The following is a 20,484-nucleotide window of genomic DNA, read 5'->3' on the forward strand; positions in this document are numbered from 1 at the left end:
ATGCTTGGAGTGGTCCGATGAACATTTCTGGTCTTAAGGCGTCTAAACTAGTGGTATAAGGACCTTGCAGCCTTTCTGGAAGACTGTTGTTGATAGCTTGGGCGGCTGGGACTGATTTCTCCACCAGCAGCCATAAATAAAGAAAAATACTCTCACGATAAAATACTGGACTCAATGGAGCGTGCTACAAGACATCTGCAGATTGATCCTTGTCGTCGTTACCGGGAGGGCCGAGCTGCGTCGGCGGAGGTCAGTCTAGATTTTGAACTGCTCGGCACTTTACTGAGCGTATCACTTCTGCGAAGCCTGTTCTTCTGTTCATGATAAGACAACAATATTTACATGTCGCCTCTGTGCCCCAACCTGGGCTGCTTCTTGGCTTCTCAGTATATTACTCTGTCCACTCGCAGTGTTCGGGTGCCCACCCTTCGTCATAATTCCATCAATAAAGTGATCAGTCAAACATAGTCTCCATCCCACTCCTCAACAGGCGGGAAACTATCTGCCAGAGGGCTATCTGAAACGGCCATTGTAGCCTCCTCAACTTCCTCCTGGTGATAGATCGAATCGATCCATTCCTGGGCCTTCCTCAGCTTTGCACGGTCTCTAGTCAGGGTACTGCGCCGTAGCTGGCGTTCCGGATCCTCGGCCATTAACTCCATGCAACGTTCCGCCGCTAGCATATAGTCAGTAAAAATAAAGTCATCTTATAGCGAGGTGGATTGGCACTCACAATTTGCGTCTAATTTGATGTTGATAACGTGAATCAGTTCATCCCGACACTTGCAGAAAAGCTTCGCGTGGGCAGATTGACACATCAGGTCCAGGAATCTCGAGCTTGCAATCTCATAATAGCCGCGCGAACTCTAGTGGATCCTTTAGCAATCTTCTATCAAACTTGTGGCAAAGTGACTGACCGCCATCATCTCGACTTCCTGAGAATAGGCATCGGGACTCAGGTGATCCTTTATGACCTTCACGATGTTCCCTTCATCGTTCGGATCATGTCCCCCACGCCGTAGGTATGCCTTGGCTCGGGAGCGGCTGCGCCCAGTCACCAAGAGTTGGTGATGGTTCTCTTGGGCCTTCTTGTGCTGGGCCTGGGCCATCGTGAACGGCACTTCCTGCTCAATTCGATAATGAGCCATGGAATAGGCAAGGTAGTCCGTGCGTAATTGAAGGAGAAAGTCATTTATGATGTTCCTGAGCTCTCGGTACAGACCTGTCTGGCGATACTGAGCGATCACCTCATCAAGGTTCATCATCAGAACCTTCGCTACCAGGCCATGTGCAGTCATGACGAATGTGCTGGTCAGGGAATCCCAATGGGTTACGCTCTGGCGATTGAGCATTTCAATTGCACTGGGGTCAATGTGATTGGGTATTCCAGCACGGTGCGATTCTTCCTTGATGCCCCGGATTTCTTCCAGGGTAAATTTGCGCCCCGGTCCCATCCATTTATTGAAAACTTCCATAAAATAGACCTTGCTGGTAGGCAACAGTTGAGAATCCGGAGTTTCAGCATCTGCTCCTGGAGCCTTTCGCTTAAAGCGAGGTGGAGAAGGTATAACGAGCATATCGGAATCAGAGTTAAGGCGTTCCGTATGCATCTCGTAATCAGAGATGGCGGTTGTAATCAACGTTGGCCTGGTGATTGCCAAAGCCTTTTGGAAATCCATGGCAAGATGATTCCAAAACTTCTGGAGCATGTTACCCGAGCCGTGGCCCAAGCCTCCATCAAAAATGCCGCGGAATCTCAAACCAAGTGTGGTGACCTTCTCAGTAAGGATCCTTTGGAAGTTTTCGCTAGGAGGATCCGGCAAGGTAGCCAGCTCTCGATCTATGCGATCAGCCTTCTCGTTAATTTTGTCGATGATTGATGGCAGAGACTTCTGAATTTGATTCATAAGTATTGTTGAGAGGGCCGTCTGGAGCCGTCGAACGCCGAAACGGTTCTGGTATTTTGAAACGATCCAGAATGGGTCAGAGAAGAAGGCCTCTTCTTCCTCTCTTGCCTGTGCGTGTTCCACTGTCGGATCTTGGTTGTTGCGCACAACAAAGTATCCATGACCCAGCTGGAACTTCTGTCCTTCCAGTATTTCCTTCCATTGGTCGAAGGATTCCATTTGAGAGATTCGATCGGGCTTTGTCAACACGCCCAGGGTGCGCTCTTTGGCAGACTTGATATCGCGAATCAGTCTAGCGGCACTAGAGTTGGTCGCGTCGTCCGTCATAGTCAAAGTCAGAATGACAATGCAGTTCTCCTGAGAGACATATTGCTTGACCAAATTCTCAACAAGACCAACGAGGTATTTCTCGTCATCATGCTCCGTTTGACTGATTACCCCGGGCAGATCATAGAAAGATAGTGCCGGAAACCCAGGCGCAGAGATGTCCAAGCGAACAACATTTGGCGAGAACTTCGCCGAGGTTGTCTCATCAGCGCCCTGGTTTCTGCCAGGAACATAATCCTGTGCATCTCTCAATGGGTTTAGAACCGCAATCTGGGCCCATTTGATGGCGTCCTGAACCTTTGACTTGTCGGTTAAGGTAATGAACACCTCCTCGTCCTGACCTCCGCTGGGTCTCCAGGGGCCAAGAGGCTCAGCCTTCTTGGGGAGATTCCGCAGCTGCTTGCTGGGGTCGAACCAGTATCGACGAGACAAATAGACGACACAATTCCAGGAATCGCCTGGCTCGCTCTCGGAGAGGTTGATCTCCATTGGGCATCGTGTGCAAGTGCCTGCACTTCGCGGGACCTTGATCTCAGAGATGCCTTCAATCAGAGAGCTTTTACCAGTACTCTGGTCACCGACAACACAAATCTTTGGGAGGGTGATTTTGTTATCCTCGATACCCAGATGACTGAGCTCTTGGATCTTCTTGACCAAATCCTTCATGTCCATGGTCAAAATATCAAAGCTACTTGTCATTGCTGACACTCCCTCCTTCAAGGCACCTGTTTGCTGTTAGTATCTGCTGCAGTCATCTCAGCAAGGAAGGTCCTACCTTCGTCCTTGGGCTTCATCTTCGTCGGCTGATGAGACGACATTGTTGGCCGGGTCGTTTTCAAATGTTTGTTCTTTCAGATCCTGACAGGAGTCGATCAAGACTCAGCGGCATTTAGAAGGGCCAATAGTTATGGGCAGAGAGAACAGAGTTGAGGGGGGTTGTGGTGAGAGTCAGGAAGGTGCCAGGGAAGTGAGACGAGGCAACAAGATGTTCAAATTGCCGACCACCACCAAACCTGATTCAAGAAGGAGATGATGTCTGGCCAAAAATATCATGAGCGCGAGAAGGTGGAAAAAGGCTGAGATGGAGGAGGAGGGGGGGGAGGGAAGAGGGGGAAGTTGAGGAGTGAAACGAAGTGAAAGAGGTGAAGGAAGAAAGGAGTGTGGGAAGGTGGTCAGAAAACCGTAGGCGTCAAAATCCTGAGTCTCACCTAACTGGGGAGACTTAGTCTCTCTGAGTCCTCTCTTCAGCTGTTCCAACTTAGTCGGTCCCCCTCATTACTGATCAAAGAGGAAAGACTTGATCTCTCAAGCTTCCATCTGGGCCCTCAACCCTCTTGTGAGTCAAAGAAATATGGTGATGGATTTCGGTGGAGTTTCAGATAGCTGCCCCCAAGGCCAATTTCGGAGGTTGCCAGCTTGCGCTCGTGTTGATGCTCCATGCCGGTCAACTCAACAAGAAGTGCAACGAAACAGACGGGTCTTCCATCACGCTGCACCTTCGCGATGAAGTATCCATTGGCCACAGCAAACAGAAGATGGGATACGGTTCTATAAATAGGCATTCCTGAACTCCCCAAGAGTGTGCCTGGGGAACGATTGCTTCACATACGATGCGACCAACGGCCCGAGTCAGACTCGTTTCCCATGTTTGAACGCAATCCAAATCGCCACTGGCGCTGTCAACGGAGACCGGAAGTCAACCCAACTTACTGCTCTAGCCTGGTCAAGCTGATTCTGATAGGGAATATTCCCAACCATGTACCATACTCGCGCATCCAACCTTTCTCTCGAGTCGACCTCAATCCTGAAGGACGCCCATCACAAGCAGACTGGTGTCAGAGGGGTCGTCTGCGCCATCCGCAAACTCCAGAAATCCATCCTCGCTGAGCAATTTAGCATCCGACAGTTCATGAGCGACACCGTCATATTCGCCTATAAACGCTTGAACCTGGGGATGCCACTCCCCGAGAGGGCCAACTACACCAAGCGATCTACGTAGCCATTTCTAGTGCGCTAGCTTGAATGATGCAACTCAAGCCCCTATATAGAATATCGCCCAAAGCCAACAGCACCGGGACGGACTATCGATCCCAGATGACAGATCAGAATACCAGAAGCTTTCGTAAATGGAACATCACATATTAGAGCCCCAGCCACTGCATACTTCTTTTGTAGGCTCGGAACGCCTCAATGACACTAAATGTGGCCAAACTATGGGCATGAGAACCGCTAGACCAAATGCTCCATAAGCCACATGTTTAATCTATACAGCCATTTCCAGTTCGACATTCATGGATGGGTAACTTCATGTGCTGCACGGAGTATGTTTATGCTGCTAATACTACCAAAAACGGTATAGCGTGGCAGAGCCCCAATATGGTGCCCTAAGCCCTATTTCCAGATTAAGAACAACTATGCGCGGGGGAAATTACGGCCCATTGACGGCTTCAACTAGGCGCAACGGCCAGGACTGGAAAGGCCCTAGGAGCATTCAAGTGAGGGCTCTTTACTAAGAAGTTCTTCGCTAAGGCTAATCACCATGGCCATGATAGATGAGTCACTCGGCCGTGGCGGGGGAGGGCGCTGTCTTCTCGACTCGGCCCAATCGGGTAAACCCCGCCATGGTTCCCGCCCAAAATTTCGCGCGCCCCTCCGTCCCTCATCCCACCATCCACTTTGATCCCTTCTCTGCAAGCAGACAACATGGCGGATCAGAACGCTGTCAAGGAGGTTGAGGCCTCCATGGCCAATCTCCAGCTTGATTCAGTCACTGGCGAAATGGTTTCCAAGTCAGAGCTGAAGAAGCGCCTCAAGCTCAGGGAGAAGGAGGCCAAGAAGAAGGAGAAGGAGGCCGCTGCTCCCCCCAAGGCCCAGAAGAAGGTGTCCGCTGAGGAGGAGGAGGCGAACCTGACTCCTAACGTGAGTAACTAAACCCCCGACATGTGCCGGCTTTCAATGTCCACACAAGCCGCTGCGCCGTATCTTGCGCGCCTTTTTTCGATCTCCAAACTAATCGATACTCCAACTCTTGCAGCAATACTTCGAGATCCGTAGCAAGAAGATCCAGAAGCTTATCGAATCTAAGAATCCCGACCCCTACCCCCACAAGTTCCAGGTCACCAATGATCTGCGCGAGTTCCTGAAGGAGTATGACGGCCTCAAGAAGGGCGAGCAGAAGCCCGATACTCCCGTTCGGATTGCCGGCCGCATCTATACCAAGCGCACCTCCGGCCCTAAGCTTATCTTCTACGATGTTCGAGCCGAGGGCAAGAAGGTCCAGGTGATGTGCCAGGCTCAGAACGCCGCTGGCAGCGTGCCATTCGAGGAGCAACACGAGCATCTCCGGAGAGGTGATATTGTCGGCATTGTCGGCTTCCCCGGTCGCACGTCTCCCAAGAACCGAGATGATGGTGAACTGTCTATCTTCGCCACCGAGGTCATTCTCTTGGCCCCGTGCTTGCACGCCATTCCCTCCGAGCACTACGGCTTCCAGGACAAGGAGCTGCGTTTCCGCCAGCGCTACCTGGATCTGATCATGAACGACAGCAGCCGTGAGATTTTCCGTACTCGTGCCAAGATTGTCAGTTATATCCGCAGCTTCTTGGACAGCCGTGACTTCACCGAGGTCGAGACTCCCATGATGAATCAGATTGCCGGTGGAGCGACCGCCAAGCCATTCAAGACCTACCACAACGACTTGTCAATGGATATGTTCATGCGTATTGCCCCAGAGCTTTACCTGAAGATGCTTATCGTCGGTGGTCTCGAGCGTGTTTATGAAATGGGCCGCCAGTTCCGCAACGAGGGCATTGACCTTACTCACAACCCGGAATTCACCACTTGCGAGTTCTACTGGGCTTACGCTGATTATGCGGACGTCCTCCAGATGACGGAGGAGATGGTCTCCGGTCTGGTCAAGCATGTGACTGGTGGCTACGAGACTAAGTTCACGACCCAGTCTGGCGAGGAGTACAATATCAACTGGAAGGCTCCTTGGCGCCGAATTGAGATGATCCCTGGCTTGGAAGAAGCCACCGGTGAAACCTTCCCTCCTGGAGACCAGCTCCACACCGCTGAGACTGGCGAATTCCTCAAGCGGGTGCTCAAGAAGATGAACGTGGACTGCTCGCCGCCATTGACCAACGCCCGCATGCTGGACAAGCTGGTTGGCGAGTTCCTTGAAAGCACCTGCATTAACCCGACCTTTATCATGGGTCACCCGGAGATGATGTCGCCTCTGGCCAAGTATCACCGCAGTAAGCCTGGTCTGTGCGAACGTTTCGAAGCCTTCGTTGCCACAAAGGAGATTTGTAGGTTTCTCTATTCCTTGTTTTTCTCTCCTCTATGCTAACTTCATCCTCCAGGCAACGCATACACTGAGCTTAACTCATCCTTCACTCAGCGCGAGCGATTTGAGGAGCAAGCACGCCAAAAGGAGCAGGGTGACGATGAGGCTCAGCTCGTTGACGAGAACTTCTGCACTGCCCTTGAATACGGATTGCCCCCTACTGGTGGCTGGGGCATGGGTATTGACCGCCTTGTCATGTTCCTCACCAACAACTACAGTATCAAGGAGGTGCTGGCCTTCCCCATGATGAAGGAAGACAAGACTTCGGAGCATGGCAAGCCCACTGTGGACGGCGCTAGCAGCCAGCCCCAGCCCGAGGATGGCAATCGTATGTTGTTAGTTTCTTGCAATTTCCATGAGCCGGTCTCACTAACCTTGAACCTACAGCCAACAAATAATTGAAACGAACCCCGCAAAGCTAGAACGTTGTCATATCCTTGAGTAGATGTGGACTCTCCGGAAATGTTATTTGATGGATGTTTCGTGATGGTTGCATGGCATTTCCAATGTCTTTCAGGAGAAATGCATCAGATAGAAAAAGATAGGTCTTACAAAATATACCAGTCATGTCTAAACATTTGTTTAAAGAGAGTCTTTTGCAACCGTGCAAGATTGGAGTAATTGGTCATGCACTGGCCGGCCTGTGCTGAGACAACAGAGGAGGTATATATAGGGTCATGGAGAGGCCGAAAACCTAGGCATTCGAGGGATAACGAGAGTATGCTTGCTTGATGGAGGTTCACGGCAGTTTCCAGAGCCCGCGTTTGCCTTTCTTCACTTCTGTTCCAGCATAAAGAGGAGACAACCCATCTTTCGACCTCCCTTAGGTTTCCCTTTCCAAAATCTTTTTGTTCCTAACCGTGACATTCATCTCTTCAAAACTTGCAACAATATCCAGTCTTCCCACCTGGATTCTTTCTATCAACATGGATTACAGAAACAATCTATTCCCCGATCTGTCGGACACTGAACGACATCGTTCCTCAGGCTCGCCGGGGCAGCCTTATGAGGCAACCAACTTTGAAGCTGGGAATCCAACTGAGATGGTCATCAATAAAGATCCTGGTACTGCAGGGCCATCTATCGACATGCATGAACACCTTCCCACCGTGGATCCAGCTTTCCAACCACAGGGTCCGGAAAATAATGTCTGTTAACTTCCTCCTTGATGGTTTGATGTCGATACCTTCGAGGTTCCCTGTCAGCTAACTTAGACTGTCGAGGCCAATAAACTTCTGCGGCCCTTTGTTCGTGCTAACGATAGCGTTTGTCTTTCTATCAGGTCTCTGGGCTGTTAGGTCTACTAACATGGTGGTTCGACAGGAGCCATGGTATCCACCAAATCAACGAACCAGCCCCCCTCCACCGGAGAGAAAGGCAACCAGCTTGACAGAACCATTGGCCCTACTTTACAGAGAAGTGTGCCCATATATCCCCAAGAAGAAGCCATGCCCCCGATCATGCTGATCGCCATCGCAATCAGGACCGGTCACCCGGCCGTCTGCTGAACCCGAGGACACCGATCACACGCAGCAGACCTCGCCTCCCACCAGCACCCCCACGGGAACTCGGACGGTGAAACTGCCAATTCGACTACGTGTGCGCGCGCGTCCGCTGGAGAATAATGTGAAGGACGTACACTTCAACGAGCTATCTGCTCACACCGCAAAGTGTGATTTATGCGACAGACGCAATACAGACGGTATGGTGCGATGCTCATGCGGTTGGCAATGTTGCCGTCGATGCCTCATAGAACGAAGCGGAGACTGTTCGCATCCCTCGGCTTCAGAATTCCATGTACCAGTGGACGGGGTCCGCGTACTCATGTCGGTTACCAGTCCAACCACGCCTACCTCCAACGCAGATGTCACGAATACCGGATCGGATGCCAGTCCCGAAGAGGCGGCGGTGTCGGTTCTCCTCAATCTCAAGAATTCCCCTGGAAACGCCTGTGAGAACGCCGATGGCGGTGGACAATGGCCTGGTGCAAATCGGCGTTTTGCGAACAGCTTCGAGAATGGTGTTGAGCCGGAGGGTGATACGGAGATACTGCCCGATGATGACACTGAAGAGGAGGCGAATCTGCCTGAGAACCTCGTGAACGTTCGGCGAAACCCGTCACGCAGGGCGAGACCTACGGATATGAAGGAGTAAGGGCATGGTCAAAGTGAAACAATCTTTCTGAATGCAGTGAGGTGGGAGAGAAGGAATACTCAGCACAATTTGAATAGCTAAAAATTGGAATTTGTTTTTTTATTTGCGTTGATGATAAGTTCATATATTTTTACAATGCGTAGACAATGGTACTTATACAAAAGATCTATGGGCCAAGCCATGGGTCTGAAGAGGAATGGAGATGGTATCGAAGCACCAAGGCTATAGATCGCAAAAGTCCGCCTTGGTCAACATATTCGTACAACTGGCTGCGATGGTGTTCTTCACAGCCGCGTCGCGGCCGAGGCAGTGGAGCTTGAAATCTGCTGGCCACGAGCCTTGGCAGCCATCTGCAGAAGCTTGGCTGTGCGCGAGGGGTGCCAGATACGGCTACCCAGCACGAGAACCCAGGTGAGGAGGAACAAGCTACCAGCTTGGTGGGCAGAAGCCAGCGGCGTGGGAACAAGATAGAGCAGAGTGGAGATACCAAGGCCAACCTGCAAGCAGGCAAAGCCCACAACACCGTGCATACCCTTGCGAGCAGCAGGCGGCAGAATGCGCTTCAAGGTCGGCGAGCGGCGGGAGTAGGCCCACAAAGCCATGATCGAGGTGAAGGTAGTCATGGCGAGGATGCGGTGGTCGAGTTGGACAAGCGAGGGGTTCTCAAGCATGTTGCGCCACCACAGGTCAGAGCGATCCTCATGACGAGAGTAACGCGCATCCCAAAGCTCAGAGCTAGGGGGCGCAAGACCGTTGCCCATGTAGGGGAACTCGTTATAGATAAGACCGGCATCAAGACCAGCAACAAGGCCACCAGACATGACAGTAGTGAAAACCAGTAGAGCAAGACCAGCAACCGAGCGGCGGAAGATCGCAAGGCGAGGGTCACGGAGAGCATCGAGCTGCTTCAAGCCAGAAGCAGCATCCTTCATCAGTCGGTGGGAGCGCAGAATAGCAAGGCCATTCCAGAACATGGCAACATAGCAAGTAAAGGCAGCACCCAAGTGAGCAGTAAGACGGTACTGGCTCACACGGGGGTGACTACCAGGTGCGAAAAGGTCATCCTTCAAACCAGACTTGACCATCCACCAGCCTAAGAAGCCTTGGAAACCAATCAGACCAGCAATACCAGCCAGACGCCAGGCCATGGGCGTCGAGACCTTTTTCCGGGCGACGAAGTAAACAGCAGGCAGGACGAACGAGAGGCCTACGAATCGGCCCCAGAGACGGTGAATCCATTCCATGTAGTAGATCGACTTAAATTCAGAGATGTTCATGTTGGGATTTAGGAGCTGGAACTCGGGAGATGCGCGATACTTCGCAAACTCGGACTCCCAGTCCTCGGCGTTCATGGGAGGCACGGAACCAGTAACAGGTCGCCATTCGGTGATACTCAATCTGTCCACAAGAAAGGTTCCGTTAGCTTCTGGGGTTCAATCTCTTTTCCAAAGTAATCAACAGTATGAACGAACCCAGATTCCGTCAAACGGGTCAGACCGCCGAAGACGACAATACCAAACACACTCGCTGCGCTGCCCAGAAGCCAGTATGCAACGGACTTGTCGCTGATCTTGGGGAAGCTCGACTTGGCTTTGGCGGCGCTCTCCTCGGCTACAGCAGCCACTGCTGGTGCAGCCACGGACCGTCGCAGGCTCGAGGTGAAGAACTGGCGGTTCTTATCGGTGAAAAGGAGCGAGCGGGTCGTGCTGGGCTTGGGAGACGGGATTGCGGCGAAGCGACGCACGGATTTGGCGGCGAAGCCTTGGTTCCGGAGGCATTGTCGGCAGGTAAAGAGGTCTTTGGATAGACGAGGTGCAATGCTCCGCCATGCCGGCAGAGAAGGACCCGAGAATGCCATGGTGACCGCTGGGTGGGAGCAGACGCTCTTGGGGAAAGAAAAAGAGGAGCCCTTCCATTTCGCGGATCGTAAGACACCGCGCGGGATGCCGAGCACCAATCAGCGGCCGGGGATTTGCTGGAGTATAACAACAGCAACGCAGACAGCGCGATGGAGAACCGAATGCGAAGAATAGTATGCCAAAGAATAATGGCACATCTCGGGCTTTTCTACTCAACCGAAGACATACTAATTACGAGTGGCGACGAGTGCTGTTGTGAGTGCCTGAGGCAGCGACATCATCTTGGGACCACAGCTCCTCCGAGCATCGATCCGCTCTTTACGCATCTGCGTCTACCGCACTGCTTTACGTTCACGGTACAGCGATGTCGTATGCTGTCGAATCCAAGAAGCGGAAGTTCCATCGTGTCTTGGAGTCGATCTCCAAGCCCCTTGCGACCGACAATGCCTCGAAGACATCCAGCGCTGGGCCCGCCAGTACGACCCAGGACCGCATTCCGGCCAACCTCTCGATCAAGAAGGTCCGGCTAAACAACAACGATTCATCTGACCTAACATCTGTGCGCAACTCGATCCTGAAAAACCCTCGACCTGCCAACCGAGCCGCCTCCTCTTCCTCGACTACGCGCCCGACTTTCGTCCCTTGGGATCGCGAGCGGTTCCTTGAGCGCCTCGAGACCTTTCGTCGCGTCGACCGCTGGACTCCCAAACCTGCCCCGATCAACGAAGTACAGTGGGCTAAGCGCGGGTGGATCTGTGCCGATGTGATGCGAGTCAGCTGCATCAGTGGCTGTGGCGGCTCGGTAGTGGTAAAACTTCCTGATGAGATCGATGAGCTTGATGGATATGATCCGGAGAAGGTTCAAGAGCGACAGGAAGTCCGTATGTTGACACTTCATATGAGTGGATTTGGATTTGATCGCCGCCATGCTAATGAACTTAAAAAATAGGCGCCAAGTTGGTGGAGGAATACGAGAGGTTGATCAGAGAAGGACATGGCGAAAACTGCCCATGGAGGAACAGAGGCTGTGATGGTATGGCTTGCAGTTCTCAGGGAAAAGCTTTTTCTTACAATTTCGCAGCTACGATTCAACACCTTCCATTGACAAATCCGGATGCAGCCCTCTCGGGTCTCCGCACTCGCTACTTCCACCTGGCTAAGATGGGCGACAAACTACCCGCCGATGATTGCATACAAACCCCAGATGGCTTCGATATTGATAACCTCATCAAATCCCTACCCGAGGACTGGTTCAGAGCGTCCAATGAAGCTTCAGAGACAACCAACTCACATACTAAAGCGAACGGTAAGAACGAAGAAGCGGGCCCACAACCAGCAGCAGAGTCGCCGCAGGCTATCAACCAGGCAGCACTTGCGATGTCCTTCTTCGGCTGGGATTCCACAGTCGACGGGTCTGCTGACCTGGTTGGGTGCAGAGCGTGTTTCCGCCGCCTCGGTCTGTGGATGTACAAGCCAAAAGAAAACGGAGATGTTTCTGTTTATACATCCCTAGATGTGGCCGCTGAGCACATGGACTACTGTCCATGGGTTGATCGACTAGCCCAGAGCGGAACCGGCAAACCGAATGAAAAGACAATCAACTTGCGAAATGGCTGGGAAATAGTCGCCGAAGCTGTCAAGGTGAAGCATCGCCGACGGATACGGTCTGTTGCGTCGGTGGACACCCTTCGCGCCGAACCAAGCACGCCCCTTGCGGAGACACCAAGCGATGCGGGTGCAGAGAACGAAGAAACGAAGAAGGCCGTTGAGCGTGAGTGGTGGGCCAAGATCCGACGCATGAGGCAGGTCTTGTCCCACAAGTCACCGCGGCGCAAGCCTGTGCTCCCTAAGTGATTGCCTTCTAATGTCTATTATCATTCTCCATGTCTCATAGGACCTTTCTTATCATTTGCAAGGCGTTGCGGATATTCTGGGCATACTTTTCGGTCTATGTTTTACATCACGTCGATTTTAGCCTCTCACATTCTTAAATCAGCTCCCTTTAACCCGCTTGATCGGCCGTCCTAGTTTTGACACCAGTACCATATACTCTTCGAGCTGACCCCATCCGTTTCAGGATACTTAACTTGTAGTCATTCCACCTCATGAAGCCTTTAGTGCCGGAGACTCTTGCTATTACATATTCTATCGTATCTCTTCAGTTTCATGCACCCTTTCCACTTCCCTTGTTCCCCCATCCCTCGCCAGCAGCTGCCACAACGTCTGCCCAGTATCCAGGCCGTTATACATCTGCTCTACATTTTTTGCTCTTTTGCAATATCAACTAGGACATACGCTCCAGCATTTGTCCTGATACACATATACGCCTCCACGACATCTTCTCTTCCACATCATTTACATTCGCTGTATCAATTCTGCAACATCTGCGCGATATCTACTATGCAATTTCCACTGCACATCTTACAGTACAATACTACCTACTGCCACACCGCACTTTACGACCAATCCAATCCCAACTTCTGCTTCATCTTTATCTCCTTTGCCAGGTCGCCCTGATACTGCATTCTCATCCAACAATTGCCGGTGATCACGGAAACCACCACACCTCTTTGATCACCTCTGATATACTCAACTCTCACATTCTCTGCAGCAAGCTCTCCAATTTATCCCGACTTCCTCAATCTACCGCGATCTACTTTCCCTTCATCTGCTCAGTGTCTGCTACGACAGTACCGGCTTCATATTTGAACTCTTCTATTCTCTACTGTCCATCATCTGCTACGCATCCGAAATTTCCGTTCTTGGAAATCTATCCTCACTTCAAGGTCCCGATGGAGGAGCAAAGCACAAACCCGATAGAAAACGATATGTCAACGAGCATCTAGCAAGATATTGTGGTGTCTCCTATGACCACAGAGCAAGAGTTCGCTACAATGGAAATCGAGCCCCGCGTTTCTCCGTTCAGCATCTACGATAGCACTACTCCTGACGCCGTCGTGCGTGCCGATAGTGCCGCCCAAGTTGCCTTCACCGAGGATACTTCTGCTCAGGGGCCGGTCGTCATAGAGGGCGTTCGTGTCACGCCAGACATTATTACCATTACAGAGGCTTGGGTTACGAAAACCGCACCAACTATGCATGATAATCCCGTCACACAAAACACTTCGCTCACAGAGTTCAAGATTGCCTGGAATGCTGCCATCACCAATTCGGCAGACAACCTTCCTGTCACGAAGAACGCACCCATCACAGATCCTGAGGACACCCAGGATACTCTGACTACCGATGATGCTGCCATTCAGAATGACAAAGTCATCGGCGAAGATTTTGTGCAGGCTAGGCCCCCCAAGGCCGATGCTGTGGCCCCTGATACGGGCCCTATTGACTCCAATTCTCCCGAACGTGAGCTGAGTACCTCCACTGCCATAGGTAAACAGCCTTTAAAGCGATTGACAGCAGCTCCGGATACCCAAAGCCTTCCAGGTCAGACCGACATATTGAACGACGCTCAGATTGCAGATCTCTGCTCCCTGCCTCCCAGGATTCGTCAGCTCTATTCCCTTTACTTCAATCATCATGGAGTTATTCGCACTGAATATCTCAAGAACCTCTTCGAAAGGCTTCCGAGCGGTGAGCTGCGTCACCCTGAGGATATTCTCAGATCGTGCGTGCCCAAGTGGAAAACACGCCTAGAGAACTTTGAACGCCAAAATTCTTCTCAGTTGGCTACTGGCCAGACTAACGAGACACAGGGGACACTTATCCCTGCCAAGCGCGGCATTGAGAACACCACTTCTCCAAAGGAGGGCAAAAAGCCAGCTGCATCAAAGGGTACACCAGGAGTGTTATCTACTGGTTCTCGGAAACCTGGGGCTAGTCCTTCAGCTGGCCGTCTCTCGCTTACTCTTTCCGGCCCTTCGGGTAGCCGTCGCACTGCTCTCACCATGGGCCCTCCTCCACCTGGCGCTCTTTCTACTCAGAATTCCAGTGCCCTTTCTGCAAGTCACCCTGGATCACATCCTCGGGATACTTCCAACCTTGCTCTTGAAAATAATCAGGAGATCAAAAGTGGATCCAATGAAGGACACGGCATCAACCAGTGTGAGGCTCCTGTCATGGACTTTCTCTCACCCAACTTCGAAAGATATCCCGGCCACTTCACGCACAAATGTCAGGCTGGTGGTATCCAGCTACTAGAATTGGACAATCTCTCGCGGTTCATCAAATGGCTCACAGGTGAAGTCCACCAACTAGACTACTTCATCCTCAGTGCTGCACAGCTTTCACACGACCGCCACTACCTGGGTTGCTTACGAGATGTCTGGGATCGCCTGGTATATTTACGGGATGCATGCATGGAAATGGAGGCGCAACTCAAAGACCGCATGGACTCGAAGAATTGACATGAGATGGGCGCAAAGTTCGGCCGGAATCTTTGCAAGAAGGCATAGTGGGTGGTTTAAGTCTTGTTATATTGCTTCTTCTTCTTCTTATTCTTCTTGCGGATTTGAATTTGGAATTAATTGAGAAGATTGATGGGAACGCGACTGAATCATCCACATCTAGGTACACATGTTGATGGTTCAATGAGCGCATTGCTTACTTGGTTTTTCTAGCCCATATCTATCTCCGTATTTATATAGTTTGGCCCTGCACTCTATTTCCCAATACGAAAACCCCATAATTAAGAATGTGCTGTAGATTGTCGAGACGACCAGTAATCTTGATCAGGATTCCAGCGATATCGACGCTGAACTTCATGCTGTACTGGGTTCATGGCCCATCGCCGACTCCTCACATGCGGACGCAGGCCCATTGGAGCTTTTGATTACGGCAGCTGTGGCCAAGACCCACCCAGCAGCGGAGCTCCCTTCTTCCACCACAGTCACATTCAAGAAACCCTTTTCAATCTCCAATCTAAAAGAGTGTCAGGTCGAGGACCAAGGTCTGCCACATTTCTGATCGATCACTTCTACTACTCTTTCCCCTGTTTGTTTCTTACAATCTCGACTTTTTCGGATATTAATCGACACCCACTGCAAACCCGGCTTCCCGAAGAAGACCGCGCCTTTCGCTTTTGATTCACTGGCGACGGACAGTTTCTGAGCAGAATGGAATCTTCACCGAGCTCAGGACCTCCCAAGCCTCCTACTCCGACCTCTACCGCCGAGGCAGACAAGAACGGCGCAATCCGTTCGCCCGGCTCTGCGGCGGTGCAAAATGGATCTCCCGACGACAGGAAGCGCAAGCCCAACGAAAATGATACCCCGGCAGCTGATCAACAGTATCAGTATGGCCCAGCGGCCAAGCGAAAGCGAATGCAGGAGCGACACCAGGCACGGAAGCGTGGCCGCACACCCCCCCCATCCGTCTTCTCCCGACGCAACCGTTCCCGCAGCCCTAGCAATGCCACACCACGCGGCGACCACTCGAGACGCTCTCGATCTCCTCTGCCGCCTCGATCACCCGAGCCCGAGGAGCAACCAAAGCAGCGCAAGCGGCCTGGCGGCGGAGCGCGAGCGGGCCTGCTGAGCAGCGAGCAACTGCGGCGGCGACAGGAGGAGCGCCAGCGCGCAATGGAGGAGGATGCACTGCGGACATCACGAGACCGTGGTGTGTCCGACGTCGTGCGGCAGCACTACAACGCGGTCCCCGAGCGTGGCCGCGAGTGGCGCAAGACCGAGAGCAAGATCAAGGGGTTGCGCAGCTTCAACAATTGGATCAAGAGCACGCTGATCCAGAAGTTCTCTCCTGATGAGGAATTTACTGCTCGGTTCAACGATAGCAAGGACTGGGCTGATGATAGCATTGGCCCGCCCCCCAATGAGGAGAAGCAGCTGCTGGTGCTGGATTTGGGATGCGGCAAGGGCGGCGACCTGGGCAAGTGGCAGCTTGCGCCGCAGAGGGTTGAGCTGTACGTTGGACTTGACCCGGCCAATATCTCCATTGAGCAGGCGCGGGATCGGTATGGCCAGATGCGGTCTCGTGGTGGGCGGGGCCGCCGGCCGGGTCCGCCTCTCTTCCATGCGGAGTTCTCGACCAAGGACTGCTTCGGTGAGTCGCTGGCTGATGTGGACATCATCCAGCGCGTTGGATTTGATCCCAATGCCGGACCCGGTGGCTCTCTGATGGCGTCGCGATGGGGCGGTGGTGGCTTCGACGTTGTGACGTCCATGTTTGCCATCCACTATGCCTTCGAGAGCGAGGAGAAAACCCGTCAGATGCTCAGCAACGTTGCTGGCTGCTTGAAGAAGGGCGGCCGCTTCATTGGCGTGTGCCCGAACTCGGACGTGATCACCAGCAAAGTGAGTACGTTCCACCAGAAGCGGAAGGAGCGCGAGGCCGCCAAGCCTGCTGAGCCTGAAGGGCCCGAGGATGGTGAAGTCCAAGAGGAGGAGCGTTGTGGATGGGGCAACGATATCTACAGCGTTCGGTTCCCGGGGGATACCCCCGAAAGTGGCGTCTTCCGCCCGCCATTCGGATGGAAGTATACCTATTATATGTCGGAGGCGGTTGAGGGAGTGCCTGAATACGTTGTTCCTTGGGAAGCATTCCGAGCGTAAGCCATCCATTGGGTGTGATTTGGTTGTCCATATCGCTGACTCTCGTCTAGTTTGACCGAGGATTACAATCTGGAGCTACAGTACCGCAAGCCGTTCTTGGAGATATGGGAGGATGAGAAGAATGACCGCGAGCTGGGCCCGCTGAGCGAGCGCATGGGGGTGAGGGATCGGAATACTGGTGAATTGCTGATGACGGAGGAGGAGAAGGACGCAGTCAGTATGTGCTTTTTCTCGATGATTCGAGACCGTTGCTTGTTGCTAACCCTCCTCCAGGTTTCTATCATGCATTCTGTTTCTACAAGGTCTAAACTTGCATTCTTTATCTCTATTGCATGTACATACTGTTCAACAGAAATTATAGAAAGACCTTTGTGGGAAAACAATATAGCGAACATTGCCATGGGCGAACCTGCCGTCCGAAGCGATAAGCTTATCGGGGCACTGTAACCTAATCGGGACTAGTGTGGTCGCGTCGCGTTTAGGATTTCCAGTGCTTGGTCTATCGGCATTCAACAGCTGTGACCTACCGATTTTCATCCCTCTAACGCTTCGCCCTGAGGAATATTCTGGACGTCCCTCGCACAGCACTCTTCATATAAAATCCCATCACACTCCTGCCGGGATGCTCTCCGCAACCCCGGCGCGTCGGCGCACCTCTTTGGCCCAAAGCCGCCCTCCGCCGAGTGCACGCTCGCGAGCCACCCCGCGAGCCACCGACGCCGCAGAAGCGCCCGAACTACCACCCTACGAGGCCCCCGAGGCTCCTCTCACAGCGGACACCCACCGCCAGCTTCGCTCGCTCCTCCAATCGCAATATCTCCGCGTCACCACGAGCAACCTCCAACACGCAGCCGAGAAACTCACCGACTCAGCCGGCGAAGTCAACGAGCGGCTTAGCGATGCCCGACTACGATACGAACGGCTGAAAGAGCGACGGCGCACGTCCGAAGAAGATACCCAGGAACCAGACGGGGATGATGATAATGAGGAGTACCAGCGTCTTGCCGAGCAGGAGAGGCGAGTGGATGCTGTGACAGGCCGGATGGAGGAGAAGATTCGCCAGCTCATTGATGGCGAGACGCAATTGCATGCACTGACAGAGAAATTGGCGGAAATTGATCGAGAGGAAGGAGATGCACAGAATGCTGCGCTGGGCGCGCGACAAACTCGGGGTCCGCGACGCCTGCGACGGCGGGGCGACGAGGATGAGGATGAGGATGGGGAAGACGAAGAAGACGAGGATTATGAGGCTACGCCCGTGCGAGAATTTCGAGAGCGCAACGCGCAGAATCCTCCTAGCCGGAGACTGGACGACTCGCTGGTCGAGGGGCAAGATCAGTGGAAGGAGCTGTCGTTGACGGAGAGGTACGCTACGATCTCCTTGGTTACGTGGGCTTTTGCTCTTTCATGAGGAGCCGTCTAGGCTAACCGACGCGATGCAGGTATGCCGGACACAACACCTACATCGGATTCTACCGCATCGTGCATGACTCCAAGTTCCCGGGCGACGAGGTCCCGCCCCTCCCCCTCTCTACTACGTGGTTCTCGCATCTAGAAGACCATGTCGCCTCTGGCAGCCCGTCAAACCGCCGCACTCGTACCCGCACCCACACCCAGCGGCAACCCTCACCTGCGGACTCGGATGACATCGCGATTGAGCGCGAGCGCATCTCGCTCCACTGCCCGGTCACCCTGCTGCGGTTCCGCGACCCGGTCACCAGCACCAAATGCCCGCACAGCTTTGAGCGCGACGCCATCATGGACATGATCGCACGCTCTCGACCCATGCCCGGTGGTCCGCGCCGTGCGAAGGCTGTCAAGTGCCCTGTCTGCTCGATCCTACTGACCGCGGACGACCTGCCCCGCGACGCGGCTCTGCTGCGGCGGGTGCGGCGGGCGGAGGAGCTGGAGGCGCGGCGGGCGGAGGATGGGGAACTGGAGGATGATGGGCAGCGGCAAGGAGACCGGGTAACGCTGGCGAGCGACGCTTTGGATGCTGATGAGGATGCGATGGATGTGGATGTGCCGACTGAGAGGCCGATTAAGTCGGAGCCGGTGCGGGTTAAGGCGGAGCGGAGGCAGACTATGGAGCTAGGGAGTGATGAGGATGAGGATGAGGATGAGGAAGAGGAGGAAGAGGAGGAGGAGGATAGCGAGTAATGAGATAGAAGCATCATCACAATCTTAATGATCCGCAATCCAGATTGCGATCGTCTTCAGACGATCGAGACCACATGGAGCCGATAAGGCGATAGGGCCAGTGGGGTTGATAAGAGACCGATCAGGCGCGGCCGCTGAGTGGTGGAGATAAGATGCTTTGCCGGGCCGCGAGAGAATTGCAGTGCATTGAGGAAAGGCGGGGGATGTGTAAGATATGTTGACCGTGTTCCGATCATCGTCCAGTGCTGTGAGTCCCGTGTTACCATCACCCTCATTGTCAACCGGCGAACCCTCACCTCACATGTCTCAGCGTGTCACGACTGTTCTGATAGCAAACCACCCCGCTAACCCCAGACGGGCTAAATCAGACCCGCCCCGACGACTCCCCCACACCGTCTAGACTCGATGCATCACTAGCCCCGCGCCAATCCACCCCCCCTCCCCAATCTTTCCAATCTCTCCCCCAATTACTCGTCCCAGCGGTTTCTCCTCTGCCCTAATCGGGGCTTAGTCTGCCTCGGCAGCCAATGGCCCGCCATCCCTGCCCCCTGGCCGGCGCTGATGGCTTCAGCAGCTGCTCGGGATCAGCCACCATAGGACACCATGCAACGACAATACGGCAGGGTCACATAACCTGGTTTCCCTGTCACCTCTCGCTTCTCCAACGCTCGACAAAGAGGGAGGCAAGGAGATACCACATCGTTTAGCCCGTCACGCGACTAATGTACCCTCCTCTTTGTGCGAGTCCCGTCGCATTGCCATCAGCTTCATGAGTTCCCTTTTCTCCCTCGCGTCGGCCGATGCCATGTTCCATCTCCCCAGGTGTAACTCTGCTATCAGAGCGGCCCCTTTCCCCCCTCTTCCCCCCAAATCAGTCCCAGCTCGTCGTGCTGTGGCCAGCGCTGGCCATCAGAGCCCCCGCAAAACCAGACCTTCCCTGAACTGGGTCCTTTCACATTGGGCTCCACTTGCCAATGGCTGACTGGTGCGGTTCGCGGCTCGCCGCTGGAAGCTGAGGCGATTCGGGGGCCTGATGCTACCTTGCCTCGTGGTAGCATCCTGGTGATTCTAGTGCTGCTTGGACTGCTCATGATTCGGACCGGCTGTTCATACTGGACAGCTCCCAATTAGTCGTAGTCATCCGTCTCAGCTAGCCTACCTGCTTTTTTTCTCACTCTCACGATCTTTTTAATCCCACGCTCCTC

The 20,484-nt window shown here is 53.3% G+C and overlaps 9 protein-coding genes across 9 annotated transcripts; 7 read left to right on the forward strand and 2 right to left on the reverse strand.

Moving 5' to 3' along the window:
* Nucleotides 1-458: 458 nt before the first annotated feature.
* Nucleotides 459-2,933, reverse strand: N7482_004282 (putative dynamin GTPase; the record flags this gene model as incomplete). Its single annotated transcript, XM_056686407.1, has 3 exons — nucleotides 459-676; nucleotides 734-866; nucleotides 918-2,933. 3 exons carry the CDS (start codon nucleotides 2,931-2,933, stop codon nucleotides 459-461), a joined length of 2,367 nt encoding a protein of 788 aa, XP_056545149.1.
* A 1,057-nt stretch (nucleotides 2,934-3,990) lies between these two features.
* Nucleotides 3,991-4,233, forward strand: N7482_004283 (uncharacterized protein; the record flags this gene model as incomplete). The annotated part of the gene is made up of 1 exon (XM_056686408.1): nucleotides 3,991-4,233. One exon carries the CDS (start codon nucleotides 3,991-3,993, stop codon nucleotides 4,231-4,233), a length of 243 nt encoding a protein of 80 aa, XP_056545150.1.
* Nucleotides 4,234-4,937: 704 nt separating this feature from the next.
* Nucleotides 4,938-6,984, forward strand: N7482_004284 (lysine--tRNA ligase KRS1; the record flags this gene model as incomplete). The annotated part of the gene is made up of 3 exons (XM_056686409.1): nucleotides 4,938-5,153; nucleotides 5,269-6,544; nucleotides 6,599-6,984. The coding sequence occupies 3 exons, from the start codon at nucleotides 4,938-4,940 to the stop codon at nucleotides 6,982-6,984; spliced, it is 1,878 nt and encodes a 625-aa protein (XP_056545151.1).
* Nucleotides 6,985-7,508: 524 nt separating this feature from the next.
* Nucleotides 7,509-8,736, forward strand: N7482_004285 (uncharacterized protein; the record flags this gene model as incomplete). The annotated part of the gene is made up of 3 exons (XM_056686410.1): nucleotides 7,509-7,716; nucleotides 8,066-8,284; nucleotides 8,372-8,736. The coding sequence occupies 3 exons, from the start codon at nucleotides 7,509-7,511 to the stop codon at nucleotides 8,734-8,736; spliced, it is 792 nt and encodes a 263-aa protein (XP_056545152.1).
* A 284-nt stretch (nucleotides 8,737-9,020) lies between these two features.
* On the reverse strand, nucleotides 9,021-10,594 carry cox15 (cytochrome c oxidase assembly protein cox15; the record flags this gene model as incomplete). The annotated part of the gene is made up of 2 exons (XM_056686411.1): nucleotides 9,021-10,134; nucleotides 10,209-10,594. 2 exons carry the CDS (start codon nucleotides 10,592-10,594, stop codon nucleotides 9,021-9,023), a joined length of 1,500 nt encoding a protein of 499 aa, XP_056545153.1.
* A 365-nt stretch (nucleotides 10,595-10,959) lies between these two features.
* N7482_004287 (uncharacterized protein) lies at nucleotides 10,960-12,449 on the forward strand (the record flags this gene model as incomplete). Its single annotated transcript, XM_056686412.1, has 3 exons — nucleotides 10,960-11,476; nucleotides 11,545-11,628; nucleotides 11,677-12,449. 3 exons carry the CDS (start codon nucleotides 10,960-10,962, stop codon nucleotides 12,447-12,449), a joined length of 1,374 nt encoding a protein of 457 aa, XP_056545154.1.
* A 1,040-nt stretch (nucleotides 12,450-13,489) lies between these two features.
* N7482_004288 (uncharacterized protein) lies at nucleotides 13,490-14,959 on the forward strand (the record flags this gene model as incomplete). The annotated part of the gene is made up of 1 exon (XM_056686413.1): nucleotides 13,490-14,959. The coding sequence occupies one exon, from the start codon at nucleotides 13,490-13,492 to the stop codon at nucleotides 14,957-14,959; it is 1,470 nt and encodes a 489-aa protein (XP_056545155.1).
* Nucleotides 14,960-15,667: 708 nt separating this feature from the next.
* abd1 (mRNA (guanine-N7)-methyltransferase) lies at nucleotides 15,668-17,427 on the forward strand (the record flags this gene model as incomplete). Its single annotated transcript, XM_056686414.1, has 3 exons — nucleotides 15,668-17,115; nucleotides 17,170-17,336; nucleotides 17,393-17,427. The coding sequence occupies 3 exons, from the start codon at nucleotides 15,668-15,670 to the stop codon at nucleotides 17,425-17,427; spliced, it is 1,650 nt and encodes a 549-aa protein (XP_056545156.1).
* A 314-nt stretch (nucleotides 17,428-17,741) lies between these two features.
* On the forward strand, nucleotides 17,742-19,279 carry N7482_004290 (SUMO ligase MMS21; the record flags this gene model as incomplete). Its single annotated transcript, XM_056686415.1, has 2 exons — nucleotides 17,742-18,484; nucleotides 18,562-19,279. 2 exons carry the CDS (start codon nucleotides 17,742-17,744, stop codon nucleotides 19,277-19,279), a joined length of 1,461 nt encoding a protein of 486 aa, XP_056545157.1.
* Between the last annotated feature and the right edge of the window lie 1,205 nt (nucleotides 19,280-20,484).

The sequence above is a fragment of the Penicillium canariense genome (assembly GCF_028826845.1).
Source record: "Penicillium canariense strain IBT 26290 chromosome Unknown utg000002l_segment0_segment0, whole genome shotgun sequence".
Taxonomy (NCBI): Eukaryota; Fungi; Ascomycota; class Eurotiomycetes; order Eurotiales; family Aspergillaceae; genus Penicillium; species Penicillium canariense.